This window comes from Carlito syrichta, unplaced genomic scaffold (assembly GCF_000164805.1).
Source record: "Carlito syrichta isolate Samal-C Ts95f unplaced genomic scaffold, Tarsius_syrichta-2.0.1 Scaffold308804, whole genome shotgun sequence".
Classification (NCBI taxonomy): Eukaryota; Metazoa; Chordata; class Mammalia; order Primates; family Tarsiidae; genus Carlito; species Carlito syrichta.
Genome location: NW_007252900.1, coordinates 325131 through 346700, shown reverse-complemented (window position 1 = coordinate 346700; position 21570 = coordinate 325131). Strand labels below are relative to the sequence as shown.

At 38.0% G+C, this 21570-nt stretch overlaps 2 protein-coding genes across 4 annotated transcripts in view; one reads left to right on the top strand and one right to left on the bottom strand.

The window, feature by feature from the left end:
* SKIV2L2 (Ski2 like RNA helicase 2) overlaps positions 1-943 on the bottom strand; it is a 101654-nt gene extending 100711 nt beyond the window's left edge. The window contains exon 1 of one of the 2 annotated variants that reach the window (XM_021716388.1): positions 659-943. In XM_021716388.1, the coding sequence (XP_021572063.1) occupies positions 659-792 (134 nt within the window). In that variant the 5' untranslated portion in view covers positions 793-943. The remainder of the gene's footprint in view (positions 1-658) is intronic. The other variant, XM_021716389.1, reaches the window with a different exon arrangement.
* A 153-nt stretch (positions 944-1096) lies between these two features.
* Positions 1097-21570, top strand: part of DHX29 (DExH-box helicase 29) — a 55447-nt gene continuing 34973 nt past the window's right edge. For both annotated transcript variants that reach the window (XM_021716391.1, XM_008065785.1), the window contains exons 1-7: positions 1097-1431; positions 10393-10466; positions 12126-12239; positions 13428-13557; positions 14275-14420; positions 15597-15725; positions 19433-19559. In XM_021716391.1, the coding sequence (XP_021572066.1) occupies positions 1251-1431; positions 10393-10466; positions 12126-12239; positions 13428-13557; positions 14275-14420; positions 15597-15725; positions 19433-19559 (901 nt within the window). In that variant the 5' untranslated portion in view covers positions 1097-1250. The remainder of the gene's footprint in view (positions 1432-10392; positions 10467-12125; positions 12240-13427; positions 13558-14274; positions 14421-15596; positions 15726-19432; positions 19560-21570) is intronic.

Here is a 21570-nt window from a genome sequence, read left to right as displayed (position 1 = left end):
CTACAAATTTTTTTTGTTCTTTGTAGAGACAACATCTCGCTATGTTGCCCAGGTTGGTCTGGAACTCCTGGGCGCAAGCCATCCTCCCGCCTTGCCCTCACAAAGTGCGGGGATTACAGAAGTAAGCCACCACGCCCACCTCCATTACCTACATCTTATGAGAGAGTAAACACATTTTGGGATTAAATTTCCCTCCCTTCTCCGGCTGCTATTGGCCCTTTCCCTTTCAAATCAGTTTAAGTCCTTTTTTTTTTTTTCCCTGCTCGTCTTGTTGACCTAACATTTGGTGCCGAAATCCGGATAAGTCCGCTTTTCTAAGCTACGTGGCTCTTCACTCAACCGGCCGTTCTTTTTGTTTATGAACGACTACGTGCCAGGCGTTGCGCTGGTGCTGTGGGTACAGAACCTGAGAGATGCCTCACCCCTCACGATCCTACCGCAAAGCCAGCGGGAGCTCACGCTGCCTACAGACACCAGGAAACGACAAAACCCGCTTCCCGGAACCAACATTCTTCCTCCCTCTTTAACTTTTTTCTAAAACCCATTCAACCTTCCGACACCACTCCATGTGCACCTCACTTTCTCGTGCTCTTCTTAAAAGTCGTGTTTTCTTCCCTCACACCAATAAAAAAAATAACAATTTGAACATCTTCCTTACCCAGCCTTGTCCGCAGACCCCGGAGGTCCCTTCCATTTCCCTTTCTCCTTTTCATTCTCTTTTTTGGGCCCGTCCGCAGCGGTCCTGTCGTCCTCGAACACGCTGAACAGCTCATCCCCGAATGCGTCCGCCATCTTCCGGAGCTAGGAGACCGAATCGCCTTCCTACCCACGATGCCTCGCGACTGCACACAGTCCCCCCCCCGCCCCCAGTGGAGGCCCAACAGTGGCCTGTGGGAGACAAAAGTAGTCGAGTCTCACGCCCGAGAGAAATTCTTCCCCGATTCTCACCCCTCCTCCCACCCCCCTCCCCCTTTTGAGCTTTCTTTTCCTTTCCTACCGCTATTTAGTTGCGGCTAAGGAGGGAGCGCAGCACCAGGCGCCGGGCACGCGGCAGGTATTCGGGGACGCAAAGAGGCGGAGCCTAGTGAATCGGACCAATTACGAGGCAGCGGGCCGTACCGGCCCGAGAAGCCCGGATGGTGGGCGCTGGGAGGCGGCGCAGGCGCAAGAGAATGTAAAGAGCTCACTCTGGTTGTGCCGTGGTAGCGCCGGGGCCTGGGCTGCGAGGAATATTTTGTCACAGCCGCAATATGGGAGGCAAGAACAAAAAACACAAGGGGCCGGCGGCTTTGGCGGTCCGGGCCGCCGTGTCTGCTTCCAGAGCTAAATCGGCCGAGGCCGGACCTGTCGGGGAGGCCCAAAGCAAGAAGCAAGTGGCCAGGCCGCCCCCCGCCTCCGCTGCCAGCGCCAGGGATCCCCGAGTCAAGCAAGGTACGAGGGGTCGCCCAGCCACTAGCTGTCCTCACTGAGACCCTGCTGCTTGTCCACAGCCTTGGAACCGAGGCGGACCTTTGGGCTCAAAATTTGTATCTTCAGCTCCTGGGACTGCTAGCTTTCCATGGGTTGGCCTTGTTTTAGATGGCGCTAAGATCTTTGGCCTCCAAAATTCCGACGGTGGCCCTGCTGCAGCGTGGCGTTTCCTTCTAATTCACACTTTTTCTCCGTCCAAGAGCAGAATAGTTGCGTTAGCTCGTGTTTCAACAGGAATCCATTCTGAACCATCATCTCAGCTAGCTAACCTAACCTAGTGCCAGCGCCGTTTGCTGCCTATTCTTCCTATTATTTTAAGCAACAGTGTAGTGTCTTCATGGGTTCTGGAAAAAAATCAGGACTTAATGACACTGCTTGCATACTGAACATGGGTGTAACCTATTGTAAAATTATCTGCGCTCTTTCCTGCAGCCGAGCATTTTTGCCGAGTGTGCAGATGGGTTTAATAACTTAGAGATGGCCGATTCCAGCTGCACATCAACAGGCCACTATTACGGCTGATTTCAAAAGATGAACAAGTATACGCTGGGGGTATTTTTGTTTTTTGTTTTTTTCTGCTCGGGTTATTTGCTTGTAGTTCTTATTGAGATGTATACATAAATATTTACCGTGTATCTGATATCTGACATGGTGCTGGGAATGTGATGCGCTTAATAGAGAGAGTACTTCTCATGGAACTTGCCACTCTAGTGTCAGAGATAGGCATTAACTGATAACACACAACGACATAGTGCTTTGTTTTTATTTTCTTTTAAATGGGAGCTTTATTTTTTATTTTATTTTAAAGATGTGAGGTATAATTCAGGATTAGGTATACAAGCGGTCATCATACAGGTAAAGTTTGGGCCTCCCTTTGGTCCCCATTTTGCATGGTTTGAGATCAGGTTCCCTTACTGGTGTTGTGTCTGCCCCCACCTACGCCACCAGTATCCCGCTACTGCCAATCCCTTTCTTATAGTGTGACATATTGTTTTATAATTGGTAAGTCCTACAACGAAAAGCCTGAAAGAGTTTAACAGGGCAACCTAATTTTTACCCGGGAGGAGCAGGGATCATTGGATGGTCTCTGAAAAAGTGACCTCAGTTCAACTGAGATCAGGAGGAGGAAAATTAATTAACTCTGTAAAGCTTGGTTGAAATAATATTCTAGGCAGAGGTAATGAACATAATATACAAAGATCTTGAGGCAGGAAAGAGCTTGGGGTGCTTGAGGAATTCATAGAAGGTAAACATTGACAAAGGAAGAAAGATGAGATTGAAAAAGTAGGCAGGTACCAAACCTTTTCCTACAAAGTTACTATGCTTGTGATCACAAATGCATGTAATTTCTCCATGACTCCTCTGGCAGTTTTGCTCTGTGGATCAGCCTCATTTTTGCTTTTCCTTTGTCTTCTACTGATACTTCTCTGAATTTTTTTCTAACTTTCTGATAGACATTTGTTATGTTCTTTCGTTTCTCTTTCCTCCAGACCCAAAATGTGACCTTTTCTCAGGGTGTCAATGCTTGGCAGTAGTTTCCTCTACAGCCCTTCTAGAAGAGTTTATCTGTTTCTGTTCTTTTTCTTTGTAGATGACCTAACCAACATGCCAGCATTACATGTACTGGCTTATCTTCCAATCTCAAGTTAACCATTTCTACATTTACCTGGAACATTTGGCCCTATTTTTTTTTTTTTTTTGCAAGTATCTCAGATTTAACATGGCTAATACTAAACCACACTTCTTTCCCCAAACTAACTTTTCCTCTTACTTTCTTGTTCCCAGTTTTCCATATCCACATTTCGTTTTTTGTTTTGGTTTTTTTGAGTTGAAGTCTCACTCTGTCGTCCAGGCTGGAGTACATTGGCACGCCCAGGGCTACCATACCCCCGACTTCCTGGGTTCAGTTGATCCTTCCTCCTCAACCTTCCAAGTAGTTGGAATTACAGGCACACACCATCATGCCTGGCTGATTTTTTGTAGAGACAAGGTCTCGCCATGTTGCTCAGGCGATCTCGAACCCCTGAGCTCAGGTAATCCTCTCGCCTCCACCTCTCAAAGTGCTCGGATTGCAGGTGTGAGCCACTGTGCATGGCTATATATCCACATTTCATTTGTGTGGTTCACGCCCTAGTCTAGGTACTCATGAATTTCTGTAGTACCAACAAAGTCTTTTAATTGGTCTCCCTAGGTTTGCTCATTTTTCTTCTCCCAGTCTGTCTTGCATACCAGCTTCAGATTGATGTTCCAGAAATGGTGCTTTGGTTGTAGCACTTTCCTTTTTTTTCCCCACAGCATCCTCACTGACTTTGCTCTAAAATTCACTTCATTTAGCTAGCCTCCAAGGCTGTCTTTCCAGACTTTTTTACTAATCCCTGTATTCAGCTATAGCAAATCTGTTCTATTTTTATTGCTCCAAACGGAACTGTTGGCTTTTTCCTTCTTCATGTTTATTCTTGCCATTTTCTCTTCACGGAGTGCAATCTGTTTCTGACACCATCTACCAAAATCCTAAATTACCCATCTTAGATATCACTCCTTTTTGAATTATTTCTGCTCTGCACAGCTCATGTATCATAGTTGTTTAAGTCATTCTTTTTGCTAGGTCTTGCCTTATATATTGTATGAATAATTATATATTTTATATATCCTACAAAATTATAGGAGGCAGGAACTGTTTTATGGATATGTGTTAACACCTCCCCAGTATCTACTCCATTTCTGTGCATATAGTCATGAAAAAAAATGTCTTGCCTAGTGAAAAGGAGAGATCAAAGGAATTATTAAGACTAAGAAATCAAGAGGAAAAAACAAGCGGTTATCTACTAAATTTGTACAGAACTTTTTGGTTTTCTTTTAGGGTTATTTATACATAGCATATGATAAACTTACTTTGGAAAAAAAAGTGGGAAAGTACTCAATTCTTTGTAATTTTTAATGTACATATAGTTGTTCTGTGCTACTGCCACCCTTCCTTTTCTTTCCAGTTTGAAGGATTGTACACAGCACAGTTGGTCAGAATTGTGCTGTAATCTAGAGGTGCAAAATCACTAGTGCCACCAAATGGCTTTTGGCGGAATTTGGGGAATTCTTGCCACTCATTTTTTCATTTCGTTTGTTCATCAAATAATTTTCAAAGAGCTGATATGTGCCAGGCAAAATGTTAGGCACTGGGGGTATCACACAAACAAAACAGATTCCTACTTTCAAAGAATTTACATTGGAGTGAGTGACAGTGGAGACTTACATTTTAGGGGTAGATAAACAAAATTTCTTCTGTAGTGATGAGTGCTGAGTTGTTTAATAAAAAGCTGGTAAGCTGAGTAGGGTGGAGGGTAGGGAGAGGTTCAGTATTGAATAGGGTACACTGAGAAAGAAGGCATCATTTAGAAGGTGACATTTGAACAAAGGAGGTGGGTAAAGTTAGTTACGCAGGTAACTGGATAAAGAACCTTCCCAGTAGAGGGAACAGTAGAGATCTTGAGATGCAAGCCAGGAATGTTCTAGGAATAGCAAGACCTTTCCCCATCTTGCCATTTCTGGACTCCTTGCCTTTCTTTCTGTTCCTGTGTTTTTCCCTTAGAAGTGCTACTACCTTTAGTCTAGTTATAATTAGCTCAGCTGATTTATCATGGTTTGAATGAGACCAAAAAAGGAGGTTCAGTCATTTAAGTTTTCTCTTTCAACCAAAATTCTTGAACCTAATTGAGACTTGAAATTAAGAGGAGAATGAAACTGGGAGGCTGATGTCCTGAATAAACTTATAAAAGCCATTATGAATATTTTTAAGGTCGCCAAAATAAAACAGAGTGCTATAAATGACAGAAAATGGTGGTTTGGTAAAGATTAAATGGTGTGGGAGACATCTATCTTGGTTTAGAATAGGAACCATTTCCCTTAGGAAACAGTTAAGCTGAGATGATCTGAAGCAGCCAGCTTGAAAGATCTGGAGACAGAATTTCCGGCAGAAGGAACACGCCCAGTGACCCTAAGGTGGGAATAAGCTTGACTGTATGGCTGGAGTGAGAGAAAGAAAGTGTTAAAATGTGATTGGAGTTCCAGGGAGGAGCCAGACCAAGTGCAATGGAAGTGGGGTCTGGTATTGGTATAAAATAGAGAAACTTGAACTGGTTTACATTTCAAAATGATTGTCAGGTAGTTCTGGCAGTGTGTATTTCCTCACAGGCACTAATTAATTGCTTATATCAGTTCACCCTCATCTATTCTCTTGGCACTCTGTACTTCCCCTTCATAGCTTATTTGTTTACTAATTATATTAATAATCCAGAATATAAGCCCCATGAGAACAGGGACTGGGTCTTATTTACCACCAGAGTCCTTATTTGGATCCCTTGCCTGATTAACTTTTTTGCAGATATACACAGGGAATCTGTCAGAGTGCTAACAACTCAAAGTGAATGTCTTAGGGATAGTGGGTTATTAACATCATTAGTATAAAATACAGCGTAAAGAGAATGTGTATCAAAAGAAAGAGTATTGGGCAATAAAATGGTTGACTTTTTCTTAATTAGCTGAGTCATTTTGAGGAAATCTCTTAGATTATCTGTGCTTCAAATTTAATATAATAAATATTTTTGAGAGCCAGTTATATGTATTGCATTGTTCCACGACCTTTCATTTATAAATTTGGAATTCATACTACTTTTGCCTTGAAAGTACTGCACACTAACATTCTTACTTACCATGAGATTGCCAGTAACTTCCACCATCTGAAACACAAAATCAAAAGTTGTGGAGAAAGTTCTCCAAGCAGTGAGAAAAATAACTCAAAAGAGTAGAAACCGGCTTTATTTCACTTAAAATTGTATTTGGATTTAGAGTTTCTAATTTATCAAGTTGGAATGTCTGTTTTCTTCTGGTGCCTTCACGTTTTCCTACGTAACTGATTAGAAGCTGGGAGTGAGGGGCAGTTAGGTTGACATTCTGAAACTTGGCAGCTGACAGGAGAAGGGGGGGGGGGAAATTACCAAAGAGAAAATTAGAGCAGTCTCAGGAAATTGAGTAAAAGGTAAGCTAAGCCTTTTCAGTAGCCACTGCAAACTTCTATACATTAATAGATATTTAAATAACTAAAGCATCATTAAAAGCTTTGAATTTTGCTTATTGTACTTTATACTCTGGCGGGAAGTATAAACATATTTTAGAAGGATTTCCTTCAAAAATTGTTAAAAGTGAATTCTAAATTCTGGAGGTTTTTTGTGCTGGTTAAAAATTATATAAACATGTTTTAGGAAAATTTGAAAATGATAGGGTCTTGCTGGCTCAATAGACAATATGTGGTAAGATTTCATTATTACTTCAGTTCCTCAGAATATTGATTGAAATGAAAACACACCCATTTTTAGGGACTCTGATTGTCACCTGAGTGAATGTGTCAGTAGGACTCAGCTCTTTTCTTATTTGCCCTTTGGAAGATTACAATGTAACTGACTTCAAGGAAATAATGTGGTTGAAAGTCTTAGGTGAAATGTTTGGAGAAGACAATGAGAGTTTACTTCAGTCTTTTCAATTTACTAAATTAAACCAAAAAAACCACTGTTTTTAAAGGAATTTACAATTTCACACTTATCAATAAACGCATCAACTTTGAAGTCTCTCAGTATTGTCTTGGTAAGGAACTATTTATCTATCTGTACCTTTTTAAAGAGTTATAACTGTGGGCTGGGTGCCGTGGCTCACGCCTAGAATCCCTGTACTTTGGGAGGCTGAGGTGGGAGGATTACCCGAGCTCATGGGTTTGAGACCAGCCTGGGCAACTTGGAGAGATCTCATCTCTACAATAAATCAAAAAATTACCGGGTGCAGTTGCTCACTAATATCAACTTCTCTTTATGATCATTGACATGAATTTATGAAAGATTAGTAGTATAAAGGTAAAGTCTGAGACTGGAAGATAAGGAAACTAAAAATACTACACCAGAATTGTTATTGTCTTTTAACATGTGCCAGGTATCCTTGAGTATCTCTTATGACCTAAGACAGCAGTAACTCTGGTAACCATGTACAAATGCCCCTAAGTTTAGACTGCCCAAAAGTAAAAATGGTTACTTCACGTAGTTATTCTGAAAACACTTTTAGTTTTCGTTTAAAATGTCTAATTGTATTAGCTAGTATCCTAAAATGAATAATATGATCCAATAGAGACTAAAGTCTCTGACTTTAAAATCATAATAAACAATACTTCAATTTAATGTTTAAGTGTCTCAAAGTTAAAAAAAAAAAACTCCCTTATTTTAAGATTTATAATAGCAGAGTAATTAGGTTTTATAACATTATGGGCTTATTCTTATACAGCAGTGGTTCTCAGTGTATTCATGTGGTCCTGAGGAACTCTGAGACTCTCTTGGCAAGCACTTTGTGAAGTCACAACTGTTTTTATAATAATTCTAAGGTGTCATTTGCATCTTTTTTTTTGAGTTGGAGTCTCACTCTGTCGCCCAGACCGGAGTGCAGTGGCCACTCCCAGCCACCGCAGCCTCGACCTGCTGGGCTCTGGCGATCCTTCCACCTCAGCCTTCCGAGTAGCCGGAATTACAGGCATCTACCACGCCCGGCTGATTTTTTGATTTATTGTAGAGATGAGGTCTCGCTGCCCAGGCGGGTCTCGAACCCGCGGGGTCAGGCAGTCCACTCACCTCAGCCTCCCAAAGGCACAGGATTACAGGCTGAGCCACCGAGCCCAGCTGTCATTTGCATCTTTCGTGCTTATTTTCTCATGAAGTTTTCCAGAGGCTATATGATGTATACAGTAGATTGAGTGCAGAAGCCAAATGTTATGGACTAAATGTTTCTGTCCCCCCAGAATTCACATATTGGAACTCCAACCCCCAGTGTGACAGCTGTATTTGAAAATAAAGCCTCTAAGAAAGTAAATATAGTATCACATGTTCTCACTCATATAGTGGACCATGAACATCCAACGTATTACTATAAGAAAATGACTGACAGTGGTGGGAAACTATGGGGGGGAGGGGAAGGAAGATGGGATTAATGGTAGTAAATATCTGTCTGGGGATGGGGAGACACCTCTTATCAACAAGGGTGCCTGAACGAAGCATATTTGTATGCCTAACCCTTAACTGTACCCCACAATATCATAATAAAAAAATTGATAAAAATAAAAATTAAAAAAAAAGAAAAGAAAGTAAATATAACCTATTTGAGGTGATGGGGGTGAGACCCTGATTCAATAGGACTAGTGTCCTTATAAGATGAGACACCTGAGTGCTCAGTCTCTGAGTCAGCACAGAGGAAAAGCCATGTGAGCATCTGGCAAGATGGTAGCCATTCACATGCCAAGAAAAGGGGCTTCAGACTTAAACTTACCTTGCTGACACCTTGGTCTTGGACTTCCCAACATCCAGAACTGTGAGCAATAGATCTGTTAGTTAAGCCATCCAGCAGTCTTAATATTGTGTTAGGGCAAGCTGAGCACACTAAGATACTAGGCAATAAAGAGATTTGCAAAAATGGAAAATTTTTGTTTTGGAAACTCTAGTCATATTTTATTAAAGTGTTATTTATGTAATTGTCATGGGGTTTTTAAAAAATTAATGAATACTAAAAAATGTTTCCCTTTTAATTTATAATATGATAAATATCAGTAAATAGATCCCACATAGACAAAAACTATTTGGATCCTCTGTAATTTTTTTAAATTTTAGATTCAAGGGGTACATGTACATACAGGTTTGTTACATGGGTATATTGCATGCCGATGAGATTTGGACTTCTACTGAGCCTGTTACCCAGATGGTGGGCATGGTACTCAGTGGGTGATTTTTCAATCCTTACTCCCTGCTTTTTTCTCTCCCTGCTTTAGGAATTCCCAGTGTCTCTTGTTCCCATCCTTATGCCTGTGTGTATTCAGTGTTTAGCTCCTACTTATAAATGAGAGCAACTGTAATTTTTAAGAGAGTAAGAAGTCATGAGATCAAAAGCTTAAAAATGACATTAATCCTTTCCTCATTATTCATTGTTTGTGGACTGAGACTATTAGTGTTGTTATTGACTGGAACAGACTTGACAACTTTAGTGGATTGAGTGGGTAGTGTTCCCCCAAATATTCACATCCACTTGGAACCTCAGAATGTGACCTTATTTGAAAATAGGATCTTTATGGATTTATGGCTCTTGAGATGAAATTATCCTAGATTTAAGGTGAGCTTTAAATCCAGTGACTAGTGTCAACAAAGGAGATAGAAATTTGGACACAGAGATATAGGGAAGAAGGCCATGTGAAGGAGACAGAGACTGGAGTTTTACTACCACAAGCCACCTGGGATCACCAGAAGCTAGAAGAGGCAATGTGGTCCTGCTCACTCTCTGGTTTTAGATTTCTAGCCTCAGAAATTATGAGAGAAAAAATTTCTGTTGCATCCAGCCATCAAGTTTATGGTAATTTCTTGTGGCAGCCCTAGGAAACTATAATAACCTTGGACTTAAGTCCAAAGAAGAAAGATGATAGGCCCTCCTCCCCCTCTTTTTTCACTTAGCATTTCACTTTTCAGGAAGAGTGCTTTATCTTTAAAATTACCCATCTTCTCTGCCAACAATCTAATATTCTCTGAGAAGTCTTACCTCAGCTTACCTCAGCCCAGAAGAAAAGCATCTGATTAAAAAATATGAAGATGAAGATAGATTTAACCTAAAAGATATACAGACATTTATATTTTATGAGAAACTGATTAACCTATAGTAATACTAATTGGTAAAATAATGACAATTTAGAGGAGGTATTGCTAGGTATGCTAATCTACTTGATTGAGTTATTTGGTGAAGTATGGGAAAAAAGCTAAAATAAAATATTTAATGTTTAGAAATCTTCAGAGGAAAATTAAAATAGCATAAAAGATATTAATCATTAAATTGCCTTCACTATTTGTTGTCTGTTATATACAGGTCCGAAAATTTATAGTTTTAATTCTACAAATGATTCTGGTGGTCCTGCAAATCTGGATAAATCTATTTTGAAAGTAAGTAACCAGAATTTTGAGTCATTTCAAGAATTGTTCCCCTTTCCTTCAAAAAAATGGCATATCCTTAAATATCAGAAAATAATGGATTATTTAAAATTTTTGTAAATAGTACCCTAAAAGTTAATCTCTACTAAATAGAAGTAAATCAGGCATATAATATTGAGACCTTGGAAGAAATTAAGGAATGTCTGGTTCAGATCCAAACTTTTAGCGGGCTCGGTGGCTCAGCCTGTAAACCCGCACCTTTGGGAGGCTGAGGTGAGTGGATTGCCTGAGCCCGCAGGTTCAAGACCCGCCTGGGCAGCGAGACCTCATCTCTACAATAAATCAAAAAATCAGCTGGGCGTGGTAGCGCATGCCTGTAATTCCGGCTACTGGGAAGGCTGAGGCGGAAGGATCACCGGAGTCCAGCAGGTCGAGGCTGCAGTGGCCGGGAGTGGCCACTGCACTCCAGTCTGGGCGACAGAGTGAGACTCCAATTTAAAAAAAAAACCAAAAAACTTTTAAGCATGGCTTACACAACTTTTTCAGATCTGACTCAGTATACCTTTCCAGCTTCCTCTCCATTACCCTGATCTTGACTTAATATTTTAGTTCATGGGGCATCTCATTACTACTTAATCTATTCTTCCAAACCCCATATGATCTAATGACTTCAAGCTTTTACATAAGCTTTTGCCCATGTGCTCTCTGCCTGCAATGCCCTTTCCTTTTTTCATTTGTCACCTCTGTGACCCCTGTGAAGTCCTTGATAATTCACCAAGTCATTTTCTTGGTGATTCTATCAGTTCTTAATATATATATTTTTTAGGAATTGCCATACTGAGTTGTAATTTCTCTCTTTATATATGTTTTCTGGGCTAGACTGTGAAGTCCTGAAGTATATTTTTGTGTTTCATTTATAGTAGGCATTCTGTAATGAAGGGGGAATGTATTTTTGTTGGTAGACGCTTATATACTCTTAGGTTAAAAATAATGGGCTGAGCATGATGGCTCATGTCTGTAATGCCATCACTTTGGGAGGCTGAGGTGGGAAAATCACTTGATGCCAGGAGTTCAAGACCTGACAACATAGTGAGACACTGTCTCTAAAAACAATAATAATAATAATGGAAGAACAGAAGATAAAATGGCTGGTGGAAAAAAATAGAAATCAGAGTCTGAAAGCCAGAATAATTTGTGTTAACCTCTTATTACCATGTATTTAGCTTTTACTTTTACTTGGTGTATCCCTTTTTTAGTATAGCTTTCATTCTTTTAGGTTATATGCTTGGACTGGTTTATATTAAGGCAGATTTCTGGGCTCTATCCCCAAGAATTCTGATTCAGTATTTTTAAAGTAGAGCTTAGGAATCTGTCTTTGGGATAGCAACCCAAATGTGATAGAACAATGTCTTGAGACATTGGCCTCGAAAAACTCTTAAAAAGAGCTTTTTTCTTGCCATGTGTTATCTTGTGACTTTTTTCATATCTCATTTTTTTCTTAAATATATGAATGTGGTCAAATAATTGTAAGTCCAGAAAATGATATCTACTGTATCTGATTTTAGCTGAAATTTAGGGCTTGGTTGGCAAGAATATAGAAAACTGTATGATTTTCTTCTAATATTTAGATAGTTTAGCTTCTAATCAAAATGATCTTTTTGGCCTCAACAGGTGGTAATTAATAACAAACTAGAGCAAAGAATTATTGCAGTGATCAATGAGCATAAAAAGCAAACTAACGATAAAGGAGTGATTTCTGGAAGACTTACTGCCAAAAAATTGCAGGTACTTTGCAAACTTTTTATAAATTCCTCAATTTTCATAGAATATTTTTAAGACAGCTACACATTAGAGATAAAAGTGACTTTTGTAACTTCTGTTGAGATTTTATGTAGTTTACTTCCATCTCCAAGAATAGAGAAGGAATTGTGCCAGGTACAAGTGCACACGTTAAAATGGTGATATAAAAACTAAGTTATATTCCCAAAGCTGTATTGTTGAGCACCTACTATGTTAGACCCTGTGTTGGACACTTTGCTTACATTTTTTCTGGCACAACAATCCTACAAGGTGGATGTATTTGGCTCCATTTTTTCGAATGAAAGAATTGAGACTTGTAAAATGTTACAGCCTAAGGTTACTAATTAGTAAGTGGCAGAGTAAACAAGAGAGTGGATTTGAACCCAGTTCTGCCCAACTCTAAAGATCATGCTTATCATGCTTTAGAGAGTTGATTAAAATGCTTTCTATATAAAGATGTTCACTGAAGCACTCTTTATAATTAAAAATATCCTAAGCAGTCAGCCATAGGAAAATATATAATTAAGTTATTATATAGTCCAGGCATGGTGGCTCATGCTTGTAATCGCAATACTGAGGCTGAGGTGGGAGGCTTGAGCCAGGAGTTCAAGACCAGCCTAGGCAACATAGCAAGACCTTGTCTCCACAAAAAAAAAAAACAAAAAAAAATTGGCCACCTGCAGTTCCAGCTACTTGGGAGGCTGAGGCTGATTGCTTAAGCACAGAAGTTTGAGCCTATTGTAAGCCATGATCTTGCCCCTGCACTCCAGTCTGGGGGACAGAGTAAGACTTCAACTCAAAAAAAAATTATTGTATGTCTATCCAATTAAATATTATGTAACTATTCAAAGTGATGATTAAGAGTTTCTAATAACTTGGGACAGTACTTATATAATAATGTTAAGTGAAATTTCTTTTTACAAACTCAAAAAAAGACTGAAAAAATATACTCTACTACTACAAATAGTATCTTTGAATAGTGAGCATATGAAGTTTCTTCTGGTTTTTTTTAAAAAAGATATCTATAGTTCCCATATTCTCAATGAGCACTTTTAACTGAGGGGGAAAACAACTATGTTGGAGTTTCTGGTTTAAAATGAATGGGAGAATACATTTAGTAATGAAAGAACAGAAAATTGACAAATGTGACTTTTTTACATTTCCCTTTCATAGGATTTATACATGGCTTTACAAGCATTTTCATTTAAGACTAAGGACATTGAAGATGCCATGACCAATACACTCTTACATGGAGGTGATCTTCATTCTGCACTGGATTGGCTCTGTTTAAATCTTTCAGATGGTAAACAGCATCATCATTAAATTCTTTCCGTTTCCAAAATCTTTTGAAAAAGTTTCATTATTTCTATCAGACTTTTGGCTTGTACTTAAGTTTTTTCCGCTGTATAATTATTTACTTTTAAATGCTATCCTTTCTTTTGAGTATATTCTCCTTAGTGTGGCCTATGCAAGAAAAAATTATTTTCTTGTGTGTTGCTTTCTGTTGTAGGTAGTCATTTTACAATGCACTTAATACAGAGTCTCAGAGTTTGCCTGTCAAACTGTTTGGCAGTGTCTCCTGGTTTTTTATTTAGAAATTAGGGTTGTCTTTGGATAAATAATAACTTTTTAAAGCAGAGATTCATGATTGTAATTTTTGACAAGAATCTAGAGTGCAATTAGCTTGTATGATTAAGTATACTACCTTATGCTATGACAGACAACCAGAGAGTGAAAAGGGTTAAGATCTTTTTTTGGAAATTTAGGAGCCTAACATTGAGAGTGAAATCAATGGCCAAATGGAAGTGGGCTAGGTATCATCTCATAAATGTATCCACTTATTGTCTGACAAATAAAGCCTAGTTCTTCATAGAATTTCTATTCTTAGGAGATGAAGTAGAAGAAAATCAGGTGCTGTAAGTCTAGGTCAGGTTTATGTCTATGCTTAACAAATATTTTTCATATGGCTTTTTTATATCATGTGCTTGTTTACTTTCAACACAGTTTATTTTATTTTAAGATGCACTTCCTGAAGGATTCAGTCAGGAATTTGAAGAGCAGCCACCTAAAAGTAGGCCGAAATTCCATTCTCCTCAAATACAAGCCACTATTTCACCTCCATTGCAACCTAAAACCAAAAAGCAGGACAAAGATCTTAAGATAAAGGTAATTGAATAATTAAGCATTTGAATTTCTATAATGTTAAAATGAAGCACATATAACAGTTCATAGGAATATAAGTATTAGGTTTCTGTAAAATTTTTATTTATTTATTTATTTGTTGAGTCGGGGTGTCTGTCACCCAGCCTGGAGCACAGGGACACACAAGTTCCCAGCCACTGCAGCCTTGATGTGCTGGGCTTGGGTGCTCCTTCGCCCCAGCCTTCTAAGGAGCTGGAACCACAGACATGCACCACCACACTCAGCTAATTTTTTGATTTATTGTAGAGATGAGGCCTCGCCATGTTGCTCAGGCTGGTCTCAAACCCCTGAGTTTAGGCAATTCTCTTGCCTCTGCCTCGCTGGGATTATAGGTGTGAGCCACTGCACCTAGCCACATATTTATATCTTTAAAATATCTAATTGGTTTTCTAAGCTTTTCTATCAATGTCTGTTTTAGTTAATGTTGTATAACAAACTACCCCAAAATGTAGTGGCTTAAACCAGCTCTCATGATTCTGAAGTCTGGTCTAGGTCCAGCTGGGCAGTGCTGTTCCAGGAGGTATCTGCTGGGTCTAAACATCAAGGTGCCTTCTTCACTCACATGATTAATGCCTCAGCTAGTGAGGCACACCTCTCTCTACATGGTGTCTCCTACACGACTAGCTTGGATTTCTTCACAAATGTTAGTATTAGGATGACCGGACTTCTTACCTGGCATCTGGCTTCCAAAAGCAAGTATTTCAAGATAATAAGCTCCAATATGTAAATTCGTATTAAGCCCCTGCTTTATAACTCTTGCTAATATATCATTAATTGAAGCAAGTAACATGGCCAAGCCCAAGTGCCTGTGGAAGGAAATCGCAGAAGGAAAGTTTATTAGGGCATTACACTTAAATACTCTGCACATTATGAAACATCTATGGAAGCATTATCCTCATAAAACTACCCTTTTTAAGAAATAACACTACTTTTTAACAGTTCTCCTTTCATTCTTTGGATTCTGCAAGTATAGACTTCTTAAAGTAATATTGAATTCAATTCATTTGTCCTTCCTAAACAATAAACAAATTGTTATATGTCTGCTCTTTTTCAGTGTGAAGAAATTGTAAAAGCAGTGAAAAGATAGTTTTGATACTTTTTTCTAACTGGTATTTCAGATATTTGTTTTTTTCTTTCTAGCCAAAAAATGATGACAAAAATATGGAAGTCAATATGAAAGAGTGGATTTTACAATATGCCGAACAACAAGATGAAGAAGAAAAGAGTGAGAATTTTAAAAGTTTAGAAGAGGAAGAAAAATTTGACCCTGTGAGTAGAAGTTTGTGTTAGACTTCTAGCTGGACATTCCTAGGCAAGATATACTTTACCTCTCTGAACCTTAGCGTCTTCATGTGTAAATTGGTACCTCTAGGGGTTAATGTGAAGATTAAGCAAAAAACATTTAGAGTAAAAACTTGGCACAAAGTAACTGCTCAATAGATGTTAATTATATTTCTCCTATGTTTAAAGAGATACTCATGAAATATTTTTAAATGATTACTATGTGTAAGGAGTATGCTAATTCTTTGGGCAAGAAAAAAGATCAGGCACATTCTTTTACAGAAGTTCATAGTAAAGTTTCTCTTTACAGAAAGAAAAACAGACATTAGTAGGTAAAATAAACACATAAGGCAGAAAATATACTGATAACTGAAAAAAGCGAGTATGGGAAGAAAATATTTCAATATATATATCTGACAAGGGACTTCTAGCTACAGTTATATAAAGAATTTTTTTAAAAGACATTTCACAAAAGTAGATATATAAATGTCCAGTAAGCATGTAAAAATATGTTCAACATCACTAGTTTTTAGAGAAATGAAAATTAAAATGAGATTCTACTATATATTGATCAAAATAGTTAAAATTAAAAAGATGAGTAATGCCAAGTGTTGGGGAGAATGTGGAACAACTGGATAACTCAAAATAGGTAATGGAGTGTAAAATGGTGCAACCACTTTGGAAGACCGGCCTTTTCTCATAAAGTGAAACATACACTTATCATATGACTCAACCCAACCAATTTATTTCTAGGTACTTAATAAAAATGAAAATATTTTTATAAAGACTTGTGCGTAAATGTTCATAGCATCTTTATTTATGGTAACCAAACACTGCAAACAACCCATATGTCTATCAACAGGCAAATGGATAAATTGTGGTAGAAGTTGTAGAACAGCATATGTAATATGATGAACCCATTTATTTGTGTAAAAGAAAAGAATACACAGATACAGATTGCATTCTTATATATACAAGGAAAACATCTGAAAAGGTACACAAGAAGCTATTACTAGTGACTAGAACTAGGTTGTAGGGTAGAATGGAAACTTCTTTTTTATACTCTTCTGTACATCTGGTTTTTTTTAACCATGTGCCTATATTTAATATAAACAAAAATATGTAGGGCAATATAAATCTACTTTGAGATTCAGAGAAAGAAGAGGTCTCTTCTGATTGGAGCATTAGGTCAAGACTTCAAAGAGATAGGACTTGAAGGATTCGTAGAGTTCAAACATGCAAAGAATGATAGGAAGATGATTCAGATGTGTTAAATAGTATGACCAAGGGCACAGAATTGAAACTATATAAAGGACCTTTGAGTATTAAAAAATAGATGAGCATATATAGAAACGAAATGAAGTCCAGGCGCAGTGGCTCACGCCTATAATCCCAGCACTTTGGCAGGCGAAGATAAAAGAATTGCCTGAGTCCACGGGTTCGAGACCAGCCTGGGCAACTTTATGAGACCTCATCTCTACAACTAAAAAAAAAAATTAGCCGAGTATGGTGGCACATGCCTGTAATTCCAGCTACTTGGAAGGCTGAGGCAGAAGGATCACCCGAGCCTAACGGGTCAAGGCTGCAGTGACCATGAGTATGCCACTGCACTCCAGCCTGGACGATAGAGTGAGACTCCAACTAATAAGTAAGTAAGTAAATAAATAAAAAATAAATAAAATGTATAGATGAGTACTGGCAGGTAAATAGGTAAGTCCACCTGAGACTGGAAGATTTTGATGTCCAGAAAGTGAATTTGACACCTTTCCTTTTGATAATAAAAAGCCACTACAGGTTTGAAGATGAGTGACTGACAAGAAGAATTTGACTTTTTTAGGTCAAGTTTAGTAGTATTCAAAATGGTTTGGTATAGTGAGTGTTGTTCAGAATGATGTGGAATGAGTAGGGAGGCCATTTTGGTAACTGTTGCATTTGCTCAGGTGTGAGATAGCCAGGACTCACATTGGAAATTAGATAAGAAGAGACATTTTAAATCAAGAATCAGTAAAATTTGGTGATTTACTAAATATAAAAGCTAAGGAACATGTATCTAAAGAAGAGATACAAATGGCCAGTTAGCCTATGAAAAGATGTTCAACATTGCTGATCATTAGGGAAATGAAAATTAAAACCACAGCAAGATACCACTTCGCACCCATTAGGATGGCCACTATCAAAAGAATAATAAGTGTTGGCAAGGAAGTAGACAAATTGGAACCTGTGCCCTGTTGTGAGAATGTAAAATGGTACAGCCATTCTGGACAGTAATTTGGCAGTTCCTCAAAAAACTAAAAAGTGAATTACTATATGATCCAGCAATTCCATTTCTAGGTATATACTCAAAGAATTGAAAGCAGGGTCTTGGAAGAGATAATTATGTAGATATTCATAGCAGCGTTATTCACAATAACTAAAACGTAGAAGCAATCTAGTACCCAATGATGGATAAGTAAAATGTGATATATATACATACAGTGGAATAGTATTCAGCCTTAGAAAGGAAGGAAATTCTGATACATGCTACAACGTGGATGGGCCTTAAATACATTATGCTTAGTGAAATATGCCAGTCACAAAAAGACCTCACTTCTATAAGGTTCCTAGAGTAGCCAGATTCTTAGAGACAGAAAGTAGAATAGTGGTTGCCAAGGGCTGGCGGGGAAGAGAGGAATTGGAGTGTCACTGTGTAATGGATGTGGAGTTTTAGTTTTGCCAAATGAAAAGAATTATGGAGATGGATGGTAGTGATGGTTATACAACCATATGAATGTTTTTAATACCACTGAACTGTATGCTTAGAAATAGATGGTAAATTTTATGGGAAAAGAAAAGTTAAGAAACCAAAGATGGCAAAACATGCGCAAGTGAGGGATGGTGGCATCAGTGCCAACCAAGTACAGGAAAGATAGAAAGGATAAGTATGACTTGTATGAATTTGAGGAGATAACCAACAGTACTGTCTTAACACTGTATTGATATTTGCTTCGACACAAAATGTTCCCAGCTAATATTGTCTCTCTTCCCTTTCTCTTAACAACTGTGTTTCATAGTAGTGCCACATATGCCATCATTTTCTCCACCCCATAGCTTCATGCTTCTAGTCTGCTGTCATTTTAAAAAAAAAACAGTAATTTGAATTTAAATTCTTTCTAGTTATTGTTCAGCAGAGTTATATCCTTGAGTTTTGTGACATCATTCTCCTCAAGATATTTTTTAATGTCCTTAACTATCTTCCATAAGATAGAGATTATGTGAAGTTAACTTTCAGATGAGTATTATATTATTGCATGTACAATTCTTAAATACACATACTTATAAAACAGTTTTTAAGGAAATTAGCTCATGCTTTTTATTCTGTGGTTTGCTTTATTAATATGTCAAGGAAGTTTCTCTATGTGGATCACCCTCTTTCTTTTTCTAACTCATTTATTTTCTAATGATTGAATAGTTTTCTCTGTAAAGATGTGCCACAAATGATTTTTAAGCTTTCTTTTATAAGCTTTATTTTAGGTGCTTCATTAAGCACCCGTGTACCTGCAAGTCTGTGCGTTTATTTTATTTCTCTGAAAAATTCCTGAAACTAGATTTGGTGGAAAAAGGATAAGGTCAAAAGCTCACAGGTTTTGATACAATATATTAATTATAAACTAATCCTGCTCTTTTTTTTTTCCTCCTCAACATTTTATTTGGAACAGAATGAAAGGTACTTACACCTTGCAGCAAAACTCCTGGATGCAAAGGAGCAAGCAGCTACATTTAAAATAGAAAAAAACAAGCAAGGCCAAAGAGAGACTCAAGAAAAAATAAGGAAATTTCAAAGAGGTAAACCCTTTCAAATTCTCAAATATATAACTGTAATTGTCTTTTCTTTGTTGGTTTTCCTAAGGTAGATGATGTCTCTTTTTAATATGACTGCCCTTTTCTAACAGTTTATACCTGGCATTGGCGAACTTGATCTGTAACAAGCTAAATAGTAAATATTGTAGGCTTCACAGGCCATACAGCTTCTGTTACAACTATTCAGTTCTGCTGTTACAGCATAAAAGCAGCCATAGACCATACAAAAATGAATGGCTATGTTCTAGCAGACTTATTTATAGACACTGAACTGTAAATTTCAAATAATTTTTGTTTTTTTTTGAGTTGGAGTCTCACTCTGTCGCCCAGACTGGAGTGCAGTGGCTGCTCCCGGCCACCGCAGCCTCGCCTGGTGGGCTCCGGCGATCCTTCCGCCTCAGCCTTCCAAGTAGCTGGAGTTACAGGCATGCGCTACCACGCCCGGCTGATTTTTTTATTTATTGTAGAGATGAGGTCTCACCTGCCCAGGCAGGTCTCAAATCCGCGGGCTCAGCCTCCCAAAGGCGCAGGATTACAAGCTGAGCCACCGAGCCTGGCTATAATTTTTACATGTCACCAGATTTCAACTATTTAAAAATATAAAAATGGAGCCATTGCCTTGCTAAACTAAGGTGTGGCCATGTGCTCTTTGAGTTATGGCCAGGCCATGTTTCCTGGCTTTGGCCCCCTCCCCTACCTTGGAGAGATGAATCTCCTTTTCTCTCTCTCTCTTTCTAATTTATTTTTTTTTTTGATTTTGAAAAGCCATATTTATAATTCTTAATACAGAACATTTGATTATTTAGTTTTGTTTAATGAATGGACATCCTTATTTCTTTGGAAAATACTAAATTTCTCTTGACACACACCACCTATCTACTTTATTAAATAACCACTCAAGATTTTATTAGGTAAGCACTCAAAGTACTTTTATGTGATAAAATTAAGCAGGAATTTTGCATGTTGGCTATGTTTCATTTTATACATTTCTGTTTAGGCTTTCATTAATAGGGTATAAACTCTAAAAATAATTCTCAACTAATAGTCTTAATAGATTTAAATGATTCAAACTACAAGTAGTACTAAGCTAAGCAATGTTATTACTTTTAAAATCCAAGTTTCTAAAAGTTTTTAAATCAATACAAAAATGACCTGGTTCACACTATTAGCTTCCCAACAAACTGTTTAAAAAACTAAATATTCTTTGTTAAAGAGCAGATTGCAAGGAATGTTTTCCATGCTCTTATTTTAAACAACAAGATTCTAATATAATAAATCTAAATAAAAATTCACAAGTGGTAGCTAAAACCCTGTCAACTTTCAGTCCAATACGATATAAATCCACAGTTATTATGCATAAACAATTCAAAATCAGAGTTTATAATCAACAAGTCATAACTACCACACATCACTACTGACGGATTCCACTATACTTCAACCAGGCACAGCAGATGTGCACATCTGACAGACTGCTTACAAAATTAAAGCTATCAGGGATATAAACAAGGAATATGTAAATATGAACAGAGAAATGCCAAAGCATTAGAGCTATTTAAAAAAGTGAATGAGACGTGATGTAAACTCACTCGATAGTTCTCTTGGTACCACTTTCCATTGATTTATAAAGCTATGGTTTTATAATTCTTTTAAAAAGGAAAAATTTTTTACACTGCTGCATGCACTAATTTCATTTTACATTCTTGATTACAATGCTGTCTTCACATTCTCTTGCAGAACTTGACATATCTCATTAGAATTTCTCCAGAAAGTCAACTTGTCATATTTTCAGCAGCCTTTAGTGCTTCCATAGCCTTGTGAAGCTCCTTAATAACTGACAGTAAAGCTTCTGGGTTAATTCCTTGTTCACAAAGCCGTACACAAATAGACAGAGTTTCCACATCTAAGCCAGTATTCAAAATTCTTGAAATCTCAAGCAGAACGTCCATGGTCTCCTGTACCGCGTTCAGATTCGCCGCCGCCACCCGCCACACACACA